Consider the following 18119-nt stretch of genomic DNA (forward strand, 5'->3'; position numbering starts at 1 on the left):
ATATGCACCTCATGTATTTATACATGCACACATCTAGATGGGCAGTCTTTGCTATGCCTAGCCTCTAAAGGAAAGTAACATAGGATATGAGTCAATTCCCATTTTCATTTTTCTGTGGGGAGTTTTATCCTCAAAACTTTCCTGAAACAGCCACAGTCCTTGTCCTAAACTCCAAGAACAGATCATTTCTCTTCCAAGTCCATCACAAAGCAGAAATACTCATTCCTCCGACATCCTCAGCATTATACAGCACACAGATAGGACAAAAGATTTCAGGCAGTTCCCATAAGGTCCCCCACCTTTCTACAAAAAAGGACTTTTTACCCTATTTTAAGCACCAATACAGCACATACTCACTGAATCTGTTTAAACATAAAACCTTGTGGCTCAAACGAAAGCATTTCATATTTACAGAGCTATTAACTAACCTTTCCAGAAATTGCTCTTTGCATCTGTAGCCAAGGTACAGAGGTGGAACGTAAAGAACAAGTGTACTCCATATACCATTTAACAGGCAGAGTCTCAAAACATGAAGTCACATTGATGACTAAAACAAGCCCAAAATAGTCTTGTGGGTTTTGCTTTTTAGCTTTGTTGTTAGGGGTTTGGTTTTGGGTTTTGTTATTTTGGTTTTTGTGGGTTTTCTTCTGGGGTGGTGTTTGTTTGTTTGTGTTTGTTTTGCTTTGTTTTAATAAGATTTGGTTTCTTCAGACTGAATTTTACAGGGGCTAAGCAATTTTCACAGCAGCAGAGAGGAAGGGAAACTCTCAAGCAAAACTTAAGACTGTTTCATAGTTACAATTTCCACCCATCCATATTCATTTCCATACTATTCACAAGATTAGAAGAGAATCAGCTGAATTGTCATAAAGAATGAGCTACTTCCCTGCTTACTCTGCTAGTAAACAGCGGCCAAGAGGCTAACAAGTCTAAAAATTTAAAGGACAGGGGACATGCACAAGTCGGAGGGCGTACGTGGCCACTGAAAAGCCTTCTAGGTACGCAGCTGGAAGAGCCAGGAGGAGATTGCCAATTCTGCTGCTTTTGGCTTTTAACCTTGCTTGTAGGTCTCATGCACTCTTATCTGCCACTGATGAGTACAAGATCAGTATGTTTTAAGCTTCCTGCTGGGGAACATTTTTGCCATGGAAAAACAAGAGAACAGCCTTCTGATCAGGCTGAGATTTTTCCTTATAACTAGTTTTTTTGTCATATCTGCTTTACTGCAGGAAGACAAGACATGAATAGCCCAGAAGGCCCCCTTCCCATCTTCTTAGCCTGCTGGATATAGCAAAGAACAGCTGTTCAGTGAGAAGGGAAAATTGTTTAAACAAACTCTTGAAGAATTACAGAAGCTGAAACTAAGACACCACGAACACCCAGTATTTTCTAGTTCTCTTAACTTTGGTAAGTTTGAAAGTACAAAATGTATGTATCATATACACTAAAATGGACAAATATTTTAGATGAGAGTCCAAAGTTTATTATTTGGGGGTGTTTTGGGTTTTGTTGTGGGTAGTTTTTTTTTTCTTTTTAAACAAAGATTCTTCTGAATGCCTATATTGAGAATACCAACTTGACAATTTGCCAGATGCCGGAAGTGAAATTTTCCTTGCAGCTTCTATGATTTCCCCAGTTAAAAAGGAAGACCTTAGAAGAATTAGTTCTTGCAATGTTCCAGAAGCTAATTTAAAACATCTGTCATTTTAGCAGGGAGCCAAAGAATATTCCTGCATCATCATCCAGTGAACACAGAGCCTGGCTGTAACACTAGCAGAGTCTCAGGATTCTCCCAAGGAATAAGCTACAGTATGAGTTTTGCTTAACAAATCAAAGTATCACTCATAGTGATGTAGTCTGTATGCTGTAAAAGAACTTTACCATAAGCTGTCTCACATTAAAATTCAGTTGCTGGTTTATGCATTCTTCTATGTTTTCATACTTTCAGGAAAAACAGTGACATGACAATGGGAGCGTTAAATCTCACATCAGAAGTTCGTTGCGCATCAGTGGAGTTCCATGAAATTTTCTAAAACTTTTCTCAATTTCTTTAGATCTTTGTCCTGAAAAAAATAAACTTAAGTATTTTCTACAACCCTACAATGACAGCAGTTCCAACATTGCATACCCATGTCTAGAATCCATCTCAAAGCAGAAGTTGCCAGTCCCTTTCCCTCCACCCCACATTTTAATAAATTAAAACTGGCCTAGGTTTCAAGACTATGAACAATGCATCAAGCAGAGCTAGAAGCAAGCCCAAGTTACACCAAATTTATGCTTACTCCTTTCTAGCATAGATGTACATTTCAGTCCAGACTAAAAAAATAGTTCTAGTTTACACCAAACAAACAATGCACATATACTACCAGTGACATCAGTCAACAGGACCACTCCTCCTTCAAGCCAGTCATAAAGAGACTGCTCAGTGAGAGCCTATCTACTTGCCTTTCAGTTAATATGGAAGCTGTATACTTGGCTCCTGGCTTTCTCATGATTGCCCTGGAGACTGCATTCCAGGCATAGCAGGGTACAATTTCAAAGTCATCTGGCAATAAGTCAAGTAAATCAGAACACTCCAGCCATCTGGTCCCTAATAGCAAACTGACTTACCTGTCTACACTCATGATTAAGACAAATTCAGTTGGCCTGAGGCTAAGGAAATCCTGCTGTCCAAGTAAAATACATAACTATGAAATGAAAACCATATGGAAACCAGAAAGCGACATCATTTGGGTACCGAGATTTATTCATGCTGCCATTGTCTACTAATTCTGTTACTAGTACGGAGCTGGGGCTTGCATGATTTAGCTAATTACAGGATGCACAACCTAACAAAGGAAACAAAAGCACATACTCATTATGTGAGACTTTTTACAGAGCTATTGTAATTTGGAAATTTGTTCTTTTATCAAGAAAAGTTTTTTCTTCTAAACCAGTACTTCTGAGTTAAAACTATTTTAAGACATTATAACCCCACTTCAGTCAAATAACCTAAGTCAGCTCCAACCTTCGGGCACATACAAAATTCACTTGGAAAAATAAGATGCAGCCGTCATCCTCTACAAATGAGATTCACAGCTGCAACTAGCTACTTCTACCTTACAAGGAAGTCTAAGGAAAGTGGCCCGTACCAAAGAGCATGCAGATTCCAAAAGCTCAACCAGTTCATTTCTGTGTACCTAGACCTGTGAATCACCACTAAGTTTTGGAGTGCCTCTTAACATAAATCCTGCTGCAGATGTATGCAGATCGGGACTGTACTAAAAGGTAATACATGTGTTATCATAGAGCTACAATGTCTCCTTATTCAGATGTTTCTCTGTAAAGCAAGCAACCACCAAACACCGTGGTGCTGCTGGTAGGTTTGCATCATCTGCTAATATCTGCATATTGGGGAGCATTTTCGTTGGTAAGGATCCCCCCACCCCAGTAACTGAGATGCAGCCTGTCCCCCCAGCCTTCCAAGTACTAAATCAAGTACAAATATCTAGGAAGCTTACTTAGATTAAGGCTTTTTGGCTCTGTTAGAGTAATAAGCCTCACCATAGGAAGTACATAGATCATATCAAGTAGAAGAAAGATTTCTTCCCAGATACAGAGTGGCCTGTAAGAATTTGTGTTTCTAATATAGATAAATATTGTGCTGCACAGAGTCTCTAGACCAACCCAAGCTATAGCTTCACAGAGGTAGTAACAGGCTTTCTCCCCAGGGTGTTTTTTTCCCTTCACCAGAATGACAAACTAAGCTGGAGGCGGTCTCTGTAACAATGTTATTAAATTGCTATTTCACTTACACATGTGTTGGCACAGAGAATATTCAAGGAGCTGACAAAAGAAAAGACAAATTAATACATGCACTCTGTTACTTCTTGACTAACTTTCAGTTGCAGAACGGTAGAGAAGTTTCTTCTTCTCTTCTTTCTATGTCTGACTAAATCAGGTACAAGGTGGATGTCCACTATAAATGTCTTAATTTCACTTTGATATTCAGTTAACTACAAAATCAGTTGTTACTTTTTAATAGGCCATTTGACTTTTTTAAAACACTGCTAATTTGACAGATATTGTTAACTGCCTGAGGCACTTTAATACACCACAACTGAAAACAGAGGTTGACTACCAGACACTGACTTTTGGGATCTTCTATTTGTTATATGCAGACTTGTACTGACTTATGAATACCAGACTTGTCAGCACTGGTTTTCCCTCTTCCACAGAACGAAAGGGCAGCACTGCTTCCCTTATGAGCTCCCTCACAGAGCATCAGTGGTTCCAGAGTAACATTTTTTCCTAAGTTCAGTGCAGTAACAGTTCCCTGGAAGTAGACAAAATTTATAAGCATGAGAAAAAAAGCAGTTTTGAACACATCTGATAGCACAGGGAGGAGGAATACCAGTCATCATTGATGCTAAGACAAATTCCAACTAAAGACTCACTTTTAGTATCTGATAGAGGCAATGTATTTATCAGTAGATAAAGAGAAGAGTACTCACAATCCCACCATTTACAAGACACTGCTTTTTAACACGCTCTAAATGTAACTATTTTGCCAAAGCCACTGAGACCACCCTGCATTCTAAACAATCCTGGAATTCTTACAGTTCCTCCTGTCTCTTCCCATGACACTGTTCCAAGTTACTGAACTTGTTCTCATCTGCCTGTCTTAAGTGCTGGCTTATTTATTTGCAGCCCTGTCAAGCAAGTACCTACTTCCATTACCTTGATGGGTTACAAAAACTAAATGGGTTTAGTGCTAAACAACATACCGAGGCAAAGAAGGAATACATGAGAGATGCTACCTTAATCTACTTAAGTGAACCTGCAGTGCAGGAACTAGACAGTTCTATCCTTCATTGACTTCATTTAATCCTAGTGTTTCCCTTGAGGGAGAAACACTAATCTAATGTTTGCTTCATCAGTAAAGTAACATTTTTCACTGAGTTTTTAATATTATATTAAAACAATGCATTCAATAATATACAATTGAAGCAATAGAAAGTCACAGCAGTCACCTTTTGGCATAAGCCTCCCACAGTAAATGTTTCTTCACCAGCAAGATACATACTAACGTGCTATTTCATAGTGATTATCCACTTTCTGTAGCATATTGGACAATGTGTAAGAGTCATTTTACCTGATAACAGTCAATTCAAGTGTACAATAAGATAATGGTGTAAATCATTGCTCACATGTTAAATGTGATGTTTTAATTAGCTACAACAATATCTAGTTACATTAAGTAGAATAAGGACTAGAAATGGTAGGCTGCTTTCCAAGGGACAGTGCTCATTTACAGCACCATTAAAAACTTAAGCATGTCAGAAACCTGGTATTATGTGATTATTTTCCAGCTTGATTTTGCCTTCAGTGCTTGTGATCACTTATACCAGCTCTGCAAGGAATTCAGCATGTAGAAGATGACCCACTTATGGGCAGAGCCATCACACAGAATTTGCAAACTATTACAAAGCAGCCGCTCAGCAGAAATAACTGACAGAGGATATTAAAAAATAAAATCAAATGAAGTGTCTGATCTGGCATTAGTTCCAAGTTCGATTAAGACTCACTCTGCTATTAAAGTTAGTTTTTAATAAAACTTAAACTTACTATGTGGTAAAGTACCAAACTACTCACATACAAAAAAGCTTGAAGAACAGCTACTGCCAACAGCATTTGCTATTTATTTCTTGACTCATACTGAAAAGGAAAAGTATTCTTTGAAGAGATTAAGTGGTAAAGGCTAATCAACTATGGCATAGCAGCAGATGTTACCAATGTAGTCAGAAACTTCTGCTACAGGATGACATAACCAATAAGAGTGGTATAATCTAACTAATTCCTAATTGTCAGCGGTTACTTTGAGAAATTAGATCTGTAGAATGAATTAAATGATAAAAACTCCCACATGGAACAAATCTAGTCTTCCACGCCATCTTGAGTAGAATCTACTCTTAGCCACTTTTACAGTCTACATTCAGCCATTCAAACTATTTCCACCCAAAACAGTGCTGGAGCCAGCCTACTTCCAAAACAGTGCTTTGGACATACATTACATTCTACTTCTCTATGTTCACCCAATTAAAGCATTATGAAAGCATTACTCTTATCCTTGCGGTCCTTATTCAAACTTACTTCACATAATATTGAAACCTGTGGGACTTTTCTTTGTACCAGTGGATTTGATTGGCCCTCCTACTGTAAACAGCAGCATCTGAGCATGCTTGATGGGATGGACAGACTTTCTCAGCATGGCTCTAACATGAAGCTACTACTATTCACAATGGAAACACTGGGGGAAATCAGGTAGAGCAAGCAAGTTAAGGTTACAATCCGGTACATAAAATAAGTTTTAGCCTAGATATTTAAGTCCCCATGATTGGCAAAGCTGGCCAAAGTCTGGCTTCACTTCTTGCATATAGAAGGAATAATCCTTGTCACTGTTAGCTCAAAGCTGTACAGAAGTAAAGCCTCTATAAACTTCTCTTTAAATTTGGCACTGAATCATAGAGACATCAGAAAGTTCAACTTCTTTAAAACCAACAGAATTTTTTTCCCCACTGGAATTTATTAGCATTTTAGAGCTCCATTGTGCCAGGCACTGTACAAATACATAGTATTATCCAGTCCACATGTAACAGCAGACCACTGCTGCGTCACATTAGAAGAATGTTGACAATTCCACATTAGAATAAAGATATTAAAGTGCCACCAACACTGACAGTATATAATTGCTACCACTCTGAGAAGTTATAGGTACCATTTCTAGCTGTTTAAATCCTTTTAAAAGTTTAATAGAAATTAATGAAAATCCTTTAAGTCTTTATAAGGTAAACACATTTAGGCATGTAGTTCCTTTACCTGCTACAAGAATGTGGTTGAAGAGAAACAGCAACATTGCTCCAAGTCTGATGAAAAGCATGTCCTCAGAAGGGAAAATATATTTGTCCCCAACAACATTTTGTCCTATTTGGGGAAGTTGCTCCAAATTTAAATGCAATGGAAGAGAAGAGAACCACTCTTCTGAGAAACCAACGGTTGCTCAGATGTACTGCATGAAAAAGAAATACAAGCTTTTGGGCCAGCTAACAAGCTAACTGGAAAACCTGTCTGAAGAAAAGACAACTGTAAAAGCAGAAGCTAGATTCATCAAGATTACAGACCCCCTTCACAGCTTACTTCCTCCATTGCCACACAGCAACAAGGTTAGTTGTCAGCATCACCAAAATAGTTAAAACTAATAAGCCATGTGCAGGAAAGTTTGCTCTTTGCAAGAAAAAGCTCAAGACAACTATGTAAAAATCTGCCCCAACAAAGGCTAAGCAACAATTCTTTGTAGCTGTTAACTGCTTTAGGGTCATAAAGTCTCTTTAGGATTTCACTGTCCTGAGTAATTGGAGAACAGGTCAGAGATTCCAACTGCCCCCTATCCCCCACCCCCGCTGCCAGAGACATTAGCTTGCAATTGAGAGATAAAACACTCACTATAGGTTTGAACTATGATAACCAATGGGAAGATTTAAAAAAAACAAAACAGATTAACAGAAAAATACATTCCTTCCAGCTGCATAGGGGGCGGGGTGGGCTTGGCTGGTCTGACAGCTCAAGTGCCAGTGGAGTCTAGTCAGAGCGCTAAGGAATGCAGGTTTGCTCCAGCATTAACTTAACAGAATTAAAAGAAATGCTACGCTATTACCTTTTTTTTTTCCTCTCTCCCCAGAGAAAGGCTGAAGTCAAGCTGAAACCCAAATAAAATCTACTGAGGTTCCCATACTTCCCACTCCCCACCCCTTGATTTCTTGAGAAAAAGAGAATTACTTGTAAGGGTGACAAAGAATCAAGCAGCCCTTCTTCAGCTGCTACAGTTAAGTCGGTTGTTTGGCAGTTACTAGCCCTTCACAATCCATTTTTGTCATTCTATCAGGGCAAGCTAAATAAAAAGTGACCTTTTCACTACTACACTGGAGTTCGAGAGAAACTCCATTTGTTTCTCTCTGTTATTCAGCACAACTATTATGCTGTAAAAGCTGCAAAGGCAGTGAGGCTTGTGAAAGTGATTTTTAGTGTAGTCCAACAAGCTGCAGCCAGTTTACTCACTTGTTCTCTTACCTAAAACCTCATAAAAAGTTACGCAGTAATTTAAGAAAGTGTTTTTTACACTTGAGAATAAATTTTCTTTCAAGCATTGATTGGTTTTGTGACCTTTTTGTAGCCAAATCAGCTTTTGAAGACTTAGCTGAGGATATTTCGACGCACACATACACATTCAGAGGCTGAAATGGAAAACATCTCTAGAGATCAATCTTGAGCAAAGTTACAAAAAAGTAAGATTTCTAAAAGCAAACAGATACACCAAAGAAAATAACCTTCCCAGTAACCTCTGACCGGGTGCTTGAAGCAGCACTTTTTCTAGCAATTACCCTTAAAGTAAACATTCACTACATCACACAACTTCAGTATTAAAAACTTCTCCTAAGCCAGTTCAGACGACTACATGGATATATGTCAGCAACTGACAAGGTTTCCATGGAGTTTAAATAGGAAGGTTGAACATGCCAGCTTGCATTCAGCTAAACCTTAGCACTAATTGTTTCACTCAGTTACTGCTACTATATCCCATTTTGAGATCAACAGCTTAACCATTTGTGGCCTGTGTGCAGAGAGATATTTTACTCATAAATGAGAAGTCAATTTTTTCAAAACCTAACCAAATTTGTGGTCACCAGGAACCAAATTCACCCAAAAACTCTTGCAACTTACAAGTTACCTGGCTGTCACATGTACTATCAGTCTGATTGAAGTCTGTTTCTGCTCCTTCCAAGAAGGATTTGTGCAGGCAAAAAAACCAAGGCCTGCATAAGAAAAGAAAGTTTTATTAATGCTTCCCTCAAAAACAGTTGCAATATGCAGCCTCTTCCAAACTCAGGAAAAGGTTTGAAGACAGCACAGGAAGCACCTTGGCTGGAATAACTGAAGTTCCAGATGACAGCTTTTATTAGCTTCCCTGCTTGACAGGAGGAATCTTCAGACTCTTCTGCAGCCAAAGAGCTGACACCCAGAAAACAGCCGAAAGACTAGAATGGGCATGGAGGTTGATTATGGACTTTCCTAGTTCAGCCTTTAATAAGCTTCCCATTTTGATGCACCTGCTCCTTATATAGCAATTATTTTATGAGAATTTAAAAAAAAAAAACAGAATAAGAAGAGAATAGTCATTCTTGTTTGCCATCACAATGACTTAGCTAAGGTGACACTTGTGACTCACCCAGAACAGGCCACAGTGCCCTTCATCAACTCAGGGATTACAGAAGTCACCACCACCTCTCATACTTCTACTTGGCATTCTTGCGACTATTATCTGTTCAAGAAATTCATTTCTGTAGCATTTTCTTGTGCAGTCTTCAGCATTTAAGGAGGGACAGGCTTGTCTCTGTAGTTGATGTAAAGACTCAGCTACTAAAATGCAGTTCAAGTTTAATACCATTATACTTTCCTATTCCAACAAACAAAAGATAAACATTGAAAAGAACGCATAGTGTGGTACTGCCATCGGTGTATCCATTAAAAAGACAGAGCAATATTTTCCATCACCTACTTCAAAAAGATGTGTTGCTGGATTAACACCATCAAAAGAATATAAAGTACTCTTGAATATCCTTACGAACTGCAAATGCATCTACATTCATTACAGAACAAGGCTTTTGGTCCTTGCCTACTGATAACCTGAACTGAGACTGTCTAGAAATAAGCTGTACCTTTTAGGACAGTCAAAGAATTTAGACAGTTTTGGAATTGCCATACAAGTCTTACTGCATCCTAACCAGGTTACTGGAAACTGTCACAACTAGTTTGTAAAGCAATGAGACCAGAACAGTTGCAGCATAGCCAGACATTTTAAGCTGCATACAGAAATATATCGGAGCTAGCCAAAGCAGTGGTTTTTTCAGTGCTGTTATTCGTCATTTCATTTATATACTGTATTTACCTGAGGACAAAGATTAATCATGACAGTTGCTCAAGTCAAACCTTCTTAGGCCATTGCAGAAAATCAGTTTAATATGAAGTTGCTTATCTCCACTGCAATGAGAAATATGTACCACTCTTATCACACACCATAAGCTCTAAATACCATCTTTCATTAGTAGATAGATACAGATTGAGGAGCCAAAGAGAAGAGGCACTCTGCTGTTACAAACAAGGAAGAACGGGTTGGGAATGCAAAGGTGAGGTGCAGCTTTAGCTGCAGTGACCATGAGATGACTGAATTCAGGATCTTGAAAGGAAGAAAAAAGACAAATCAGACCCATGGCTTGATGAGAACAAACTTTGGCCTCTTCAGGGACCTGCTTGGAGAAATCCCATGGGATACAGTCTTAGCAAGAAGAGAAATTCTGGAGAACTGGTTTATTTTCAAGGATCACCTCACTGACAATAGTTCACCCTGATGAGCAGACAGTTAAGTAAAGGTGGCAGGACGCCTGCACATTAGGAACATTCTGTTCATCCACAGCTGACATGAAAAGTCGGCACACAAGAGGCAGATGCACAGACAGGTGACTCAGGAGAAGTACGGAGACACTACCTGGGCATGCAGGGATAGGGTCCAACCCAAAGCCTATCTAGAGGTGTATCTGGAGAGGGACATGGACAACAAAAATGTTTGCTTAAGTACAGCAGCAACAAAATGAAGACTAGGTAAAACGTGGGCCCACTGCTGCACAGGTGTGAGGCCCACGACAGCACAGAAAAGGCTGAGGCACTCAATACCTTCTTTACTGAGGAGACCTGCCTTCACAGCAATCCCAGGTCCCTGAGATGCACCAGAAGTTTGGCACAAGGAAAACTTACCTTCAGTGAAGGAAGATCATGTTACATTTGCTATTCTGTATGTGTAACCATCGATGGAAAATGAAATGCAATCTTATTACAAAAGCTCTCTTCAGAAGGTTTCTAAGCCAACAGCAACAAGACACAGTTTTCTAGAGGAATGGTTTGTTTCTGTTCTCTGCTCTTTACTGGAGAACCCTGACATGAATCATCAATTTCCTATGCTACCCATGAAGTCAGGATACTGGGAAACTGTTCCAACACATGTTCTGTCAGTGAAAGAGTTACCAAGATCATCATCATCATTTAAGAGTCAATATCAGCTGACAGTTTCAGTAATCACAGAAAGCATTTGGCACTTAAGAGGTTGGTTGTGGACTCGCCCCCCTCCCCTTCTTTCCCCTTTCCATCAGGCAGGGTTGTTACCCATTGATCATTACTCCTCACGTAAGTAATTATTCTGAGCATCCAAACATTATTTACTTCAGAATAAAAGAGTTGTTCCAAAATGAGTTACTCAGTACATTTTCACTGAAAACTTTGGTTCTAGTCTCAGGATAGGGGCAAGTAAAAGTCATATGTCTGTAGACTTGAATTATTAGGCAAACTGAACAAAGGATAGGTTTGCCCTCTCCTGATTCTCTATCTGGTTTTTCATATTCTTACAAATGCCCTAGGGCCTGAAATTACCACAGGGACAAACTAGACCTACTTTCAAATACTTACACATGGAGTCCCCCCCCAAATTCAGTTTTGAGCTGCTAGGCTCCTGTTTTAAGGAGATACTTACTGGTGAAATATTTGTAACTGAAAAGAATATCCATCTTTACTTTATCATTTCATTTCTCCATGCAGCAAGTCATCCTGTATCCACAGGGTGTCTTCTGAAATGCAGGTAGTTGCAATAACCACCCATCTGTGGTGCTTTTCCATGCATCAACACAAGTTGTTACTTTAGACACCAATTACAAGACATTATTTAGGGTTAATCCTCTCTTTCCTGATGTCAAAAATTAAGGAAGAAATTATAGAATTAAACATTACAATTAATGTAGTGGATGCACTTATAACAGTTATATATTTATAAAAAAGATACTTTACTGTTCAAATTAGATAACAACAATGCTCCCTAGTAAGAGCTCCTATTGCTCTGTTTAAAGATAAAGGCCAGGAAGTTTATCATTTTGCAGGAATTAAGAACCATGGACACAGAGGCAAGTTCTGTACAAAGAATTGCTTCTCAGCATTTGACTGAGCAAGGGATAGAATAGAATTTGTATCACTAAAGGAAAAAAGTTATATTGCGATGTTTCTTAAGGTCTAGTTTGCCAGCCTAACTCGCTTTTCAGAGTGAGAAATGGCAGCAGAAGATGGAGAGCAAAACTAACGGTAGATACTTCATCTCATATCTGAGGTGAAAAAATATAAAGCCAGCAAGACTTAATGAAACAGCGCAGCCAGACACAAGAAATAAAGAACAACACATATAAGCCATAAAACAGAGAGAAGGGGGATAAGAAGCTAGTCTTCGCTATTTGTGAAGCCACTACCAAAACGAAGCAGTACTCAAGGCAAGGACTGGCCTACTCTCTCCCTTGGAAAAGTAATTGGCAAATAAGTCTCATTTGGCTTTTATTTAAGAATTCTAGCAGATTTGGAGCAAGGAACATACATAGCACTTGCAACAACTAGGTGACGATTTCAGGCATCATTTCCAGTAACTAGCATTAACACCATATGTTTGCTAACGCATCTTTAAAACAACTGCTTTGCTCCTCCTCCCCCCAAATCCTCTCAAAGACTTGCTTCATCAATCCAGATTTCAACTATATTAGAAAGGGGAAGACACTTGTAAATAACCCCACTTACATTCTGAAGCTACATATTTCTAAGCTTAAAACATACTGAACCATGTTTTGTTTGGTACATTGTTTTATTAAACCTTATAAAAGGAATTCCATGTCTACAGTCCAATACCACTATGGGGAGAAAATTCTTCTCTTGTTTCAAAGCACAAAGCAAAACTACATGACACGCTAAAGTTACAAGAAGTCAGTAACAAGAATAAATTGCTAAACATTGGCCCTTAATATGGATTTAACAACTCCTCCCTCACTGATATAATCCACTTACGCAGCAGAAAACATATGTTAAGTTTTCCAGAGGAGGAGTAGTGTACACCATGTTGTTAACATATGGAATATTTTAGTCCAACTGCCACTTTAAGGTTATCCATTCCGCAATAACATTCTCAGTTTTTATGCCCAAAAAGCAAGCTGCATGTAATTACTAATGGAGGCATTCACCATCTCTCCACACATTTAAAGGAACAGAGAACAAAAGATTCCTTTTAAAGCTGATGGAAGAGACTAGTATAAATTAAGTCTCCAAGCATAACAACAGAACAAAGAGATTATTCCATTCAAATCAGAAGCTGATTAATCTCTTATGTAAAGATAATACCTAACAGATAAAGGCAAGAAAGAAGTTTATTATGTTCTTTTGTTATTAGAGTTGCCTTTCTGTCTGATTAATCACTCTATTCCCTGTCCCTCCCATGCACACACCCCTAATGTGTTTTATCCACTTTCTCCGAGCATATGGCCACAGTTCCCACAATATGGTAAATTTTCCCTATCAAACTTGCAGGTATGCTGAAGTAGAATGTTCCATTTCAAAAAAGAAGGAATTTTTTAATAATTTAAAAACACTCTCGTAACACAAGTTTCTACTACACATAGACAGCACCTAGAAACCTATAATGGAAAGACTTAGTGTCTCAAGATCATCAGGGTTCTTCTAGTGCTCTCATTCTCTTGTCCCTAGGTTTGAACTAGTGTAACAAGCCATTTCTTTCAGCTTAAAGATATTCCAATATAATAAACTGGAGATGGGGAGGCACAAATCTATATATATCCCATGACAAGTTACAAACACCAAGAAAAAAAATTCAGAAAGTTACTACAACCTCTTGAGAGCCATCTTATGCTCTCTGAAGAAAATTCCGCAAGGAAAAAGCTTACCTTTTTGCTTTCTTCTCCATCCTTTTCCAAGATACACAAACATAAATATTGCAAGCTAATTTTTCTCTCAAAAAAGAGAAACACTGAGCTGTCCTCAGCAGCTCACTCCTCTCTTGTGGACCCTGAGACACAGGCAACTCAGCTGTGGCAGAACCACCCTTAAGGATGAGGAAGCTGCTTCACCGCCCACTCTCCACAACAGTCAGACCACTTCTCCTCACTCCACGTGTTTAGCCATTTATTTGATTTGCTGCTGCAATCACAACAAGGATTTCAAGGCAGGCTGCATTTCTCACAAATTCATTTATATAGGTGATTTCCAAGCTGGTGGTTTGCAGGTGTTGGTAGGCAATTCACAGCCTGTCCAGAGAAAACACACGCCTCTCTGCAGGGCCCTGCCACCCCAGGCAACTTCTCACCTGACAGAGGCCCACAGACACGCACCCAGAACACACCAGTTGCTTGAGGCAATTACTGCTTCTTCATCCACTACGATGAGATACGAGAGCTGCTACAGCTGCGCTAATGTAACTCTTCCACAGTTAAATGGGGCTTTTTTGTGCAGTTGGTTGGTTCTAAACTTGGTGTCACTGCCTAAGTACTGGTATAGAGCTTCACCTGTTTTGAGAGTAATCTGTGTGGTTTTAGTTGTGCCTAGATGGTGCTTCACCTGGTGGTAGTTAATTAGGTATATAGAGGGACTGACCACACCTCTACATGCAAGATTTTTGCATAGGCAACATGTACCTTACCTCACAGTTAGGAAATTTCAAATTGCTTCAAAACAATTTGAGCATTTTTCCACAAAAGCTATCCCCTAACAATATTCAAGACGCAGTAGAATCGAACTGTCACATATTAGAAACTAATACAGAAATGCAGAATACCAAGTCTTCGGTAGTTACCATGCAAAAGAGACTAACTTGGAATAACTAAATCTTTACATTAACTTCAGCAATGACTTGGACTATCCCTTAGGTTCTGACAAGGAAGCATCCCTGTAGTAGGTCTTCTTGGGTGTGCAAACCTTACATTAAAAAAACCATTAAACTCAAGATGGCTTCAGGCAAACCTTAAAATACAGCATACCTGTTTTTGACAGAAAAATAGAAATGCATGCTGAATGGCAAACTGAAGGAAGAGTTCTCATGTTAAGTCAAGTTATCTAGGATAAGGGCTCCCTTCTAACTCATCTAGAAGTCTTATTAAGACTCTCATATCCATCAACCCCTGTTCCACCGTGGATATTAGATATTAACTCCATCTCAGGAATGTCAACAAAACAAACTAAGATATTGCATATGGCTCCTTCCTCATAGCCATTCTCTCATTTCCTAGCCCATTTCCCCACAGAGCACGACTCCGAGGCCTTGCACAGGAATAGGCCTCAGCACTGCAAGCACTGCTACCAGCAGTCACTTACAGATGCAATAGTCACACGAATTAAATATAGCACCTTCCAAACTGTGGAGTCTTCACAATAGGCTGGGGAGCTGGTGAATGGTGTTGCTGTGTGTGGCAAGTTACCAAGGAAAAGCTTCTCCTCTGGTCAGTACTTACGTACGCTTTGTGTTACTCACGCTGCACAAAGAGCCCTGAGCAGACAGCAAGCAACCAGAGAGCTGACAGCTACGTTACAGTCTTGGTTACACCAGCCAGTCCACCTTTGCTGTCACCTGTGAAGCCACCAGAAGGCTTGTGGTTAGACAACCTGTCCGCACAAATATCCCTGCTCCTGTGAAACTACAGTTTCACAAGCCACCTTCACACTTCAGAATGATGCGCTGAAAAATCAGCTCCGGATAATACAGACTTAAAGTTCTGTTTCCTATTTTCTTAATGTAGTCAAAGCTGTATTCTACCAGACCAGGGCATCTTCCCTGTAAGTACCACTGCAGATTACACTGCTTCTATTTGCTCTGTGAACTAACACAGAAAAATAATTCAACAGTCTTTCCTTTTATCTAGCTAGCAAGCAAGAAAAGAAAACCAGAGACTTCCAAAACAGTCCAAAATGAAAGAATAGCTGGCATTAGCAAGCTGCAGAAAGGAACTAATTCTGTTTCTGCGTTTCTCTACTAAATGCTACTTTATCAGATCAGGTTTCTTCTGGGGGGGGGGGGGGCGGGTAGTCACACAACAGAGTGACACAGACTAAGCTCAGAGAGGCAAAGCATTATTCTAAAGCCTTCCTTTCAAGGAAAAGTATTTCATACACAAGGCTTCACATCCTTACAGCCAATATACCTCTTACATCAGTTCATTGCTGCAGACCGGGTGTTCTTCATGAAAACAAGAGCTTCAACTAAAGTCAGCAAGAAGCACAAGTTTTCCAGACAGTACATTGTGTAAAACCCATGGAGTCATGGGGACCAAGAGTTGAGTTACACTGTAGTAAACTGCAAAACCTCAAAGTGGCAAGTTATTCTAGCAGTAGCAAGTACTACAGGCCAAAATCTGATAAACACATCACGTACGTTAGTCATCTTGACAGCTCCTTATACCCACAAACCTCATGATTTCAGTGCATTTGTACATCAGTTAAAGTGACACTTTTTTAACTGCCGTCTCATCATCAGGTGAAGTTTGCCGGCGAGGGATACTGCTTGCCACGAATGACTTAAGAGTTTTATAGGGATCGAAGTGAGGAAGTAACATCCGATGTTCGGAAATGAACTCAGAGTATCTGCAAATGAGCTCAACAGAAGGGCAAGGTCAGCATTACCAGGTAATTCTTAATGAAATGGAGGGGCATGCAACAGCGCAGTGTTTTCTACATCAAAGACGTTTCTAACCCGCAACAGTCTGCTATTCTTCTGCCGCCGTTGGTTATAACAGTACTAACTAAAGCATTTCAAATGCATTAGTCACTTGCGCTTCTCAGACTGCCGCGTCCGTACTGCAAATGTCTTAAAGAGACAGGCTACGTAGAGGTGCTTCCGAGCGCTCCAGAGATCCCAGACGACTTTCGGCCACCCTCAGCCTCCCAAAAGCAAACAGTACTCACACTCGAGGCCACGCAACAAGCAGAACCACCTCCAAACTGCCTAGAAACCGCAGCACTGTCCCTCCTCGACTGCGGCACCGGTAACGAGCTGCCAGCCTCCACCGATATAGGAATCGCTATCAAACGCCTGGGAGCTTTCAAGTTTTTTCTTTTTTTTAGGATAGGATCACACCAAGCACGTGTTCCGCCTTTTATAGCGACTACACTTAAACCAGGAGTTTCCAAGGCAGCAAAACCCCACGCGGCCCACGGGAGACACCAGCGGGCGGGCCGAGCGGCTCCCGCTTGCCAAGGCGGTCCCTCGCCTGGGGCAGGGGGCTTCTTCGGCCGCAGGAGGGCCAGGGGCCCGCCGCCCCGCAGCCCGGCGGGGCGGGAAGAGCCGGGGCGGCTCCCCGAGGGGTCCGGACAGCCTCCCGGCTTCGCCCCCTCCCGGCCCCAGCCCCGGCCCCACACAGGGAGGGCGGGCTCGGCGGCGGCCGGGGCCGCTCCCGTGAGGAGGAGCGGGGCCGGCGGAGCGGCCGGCGCTACTCACCCGCACCAGGTTGCTGACAGCGGCCTGCACGGCCGAGACGGGGGCGGTGAGGTCCGGGATGGCCTTGCCGTCCACCTCCCCCTCCTCGTGCATGATGACCAGGTGGGAGATCTGCTGGGCCACCGGCTCCAGGATGCTCTCGATGGTGCGCGTGTGGAAGACGGGCATGGCGACGGCGGGGCAGCGGGCCGGGGCCCCAAGTCCGCACAAACTCCTGGCAAACTCTGTCCCCGCGGAGAAACCTGCGGCCTCCGCGCGCGGAGAAAACCGAGGAAGGAGAGGAAAATCGAGCGACCGCTGGGAACCCCCCTCACCCCTCAGCGGGCTGTCTTCGCCCGGGGAACCGGCTCCCGCTTCAGGCTGGCGGAGGCGGGACTCGAACTCACTGCCCTCCTGCCTCCCCTCGGCAGCGCCCACCCCGCACTGGCACAGCTCCTCCGCCCGGCGGCGGCTTTTCAGCCACCACAACCTACACCTCCTGCGGCCGCCCGCCCCCTCGGCCTCCCTCGCCCAATGGCCGAGCGGAACCGCCGCTCCAACTGGCGCAGCGCCGCGTCCATCAACATTCCAGCGCCCTCCCGCCCCCCGCCTTTCCCGCACCACCCGCCTTCCCGGCCAAGCTTGGTTGCGCGGGCGCTGGTTTCCCAGCGCGGGGATGACGTCAGGCGCTCCGCTATCCATATAAGGTGACGAGTAACGCTGGGGTGCTGGGAGAGCGGCCGGGGCCGCCGGC

The 18119-nt window shown here is 41.7% G+C and overlaps 1 protein-coding gene across 2 annotated transcripts in view; it reads right to left on the reverse strand.

The window, feature by feature from the left end:
• The window catches only part of VCL (vinculin), a 61903-nt gene extending 44054 nt beyond the window's left edge, over nt 1-17849 (reverse strand). Inside the window, exon 1 of one of the 2 annotated variants that reach the window (XM_075109436.1) lies at nt 17387-17849. In XM_075109436.1, the coding sequence (XP_074965537.1) occupies nt 17387-17554 (168 nt within the window). In that variant the 5' untranslated portion in view covers nt 17555-17849. The remainder of the gene's footprint in view (nt 1-17386) is intronic. The other variant, XM_075109437.1, reaches the window with a different exon arrangement.
• Nucleotides 17850-18119: the final 270 nt, after the last annotated feature.

This window comes from Phalacrocorax aristotelis, chromosome 14 (genome assembly GCF_949628215.1).
Source record: "Phalacrocorax aristotelis chromosome 14, bGulAri2.1, whole genome shotgun sequence".
NCBI lineage: Eukaryota > Metazoa > Chordata > Aves > Suliformes > Phalacrocoracidae > Phalacrocorax > Phalacrocorax aristotelis.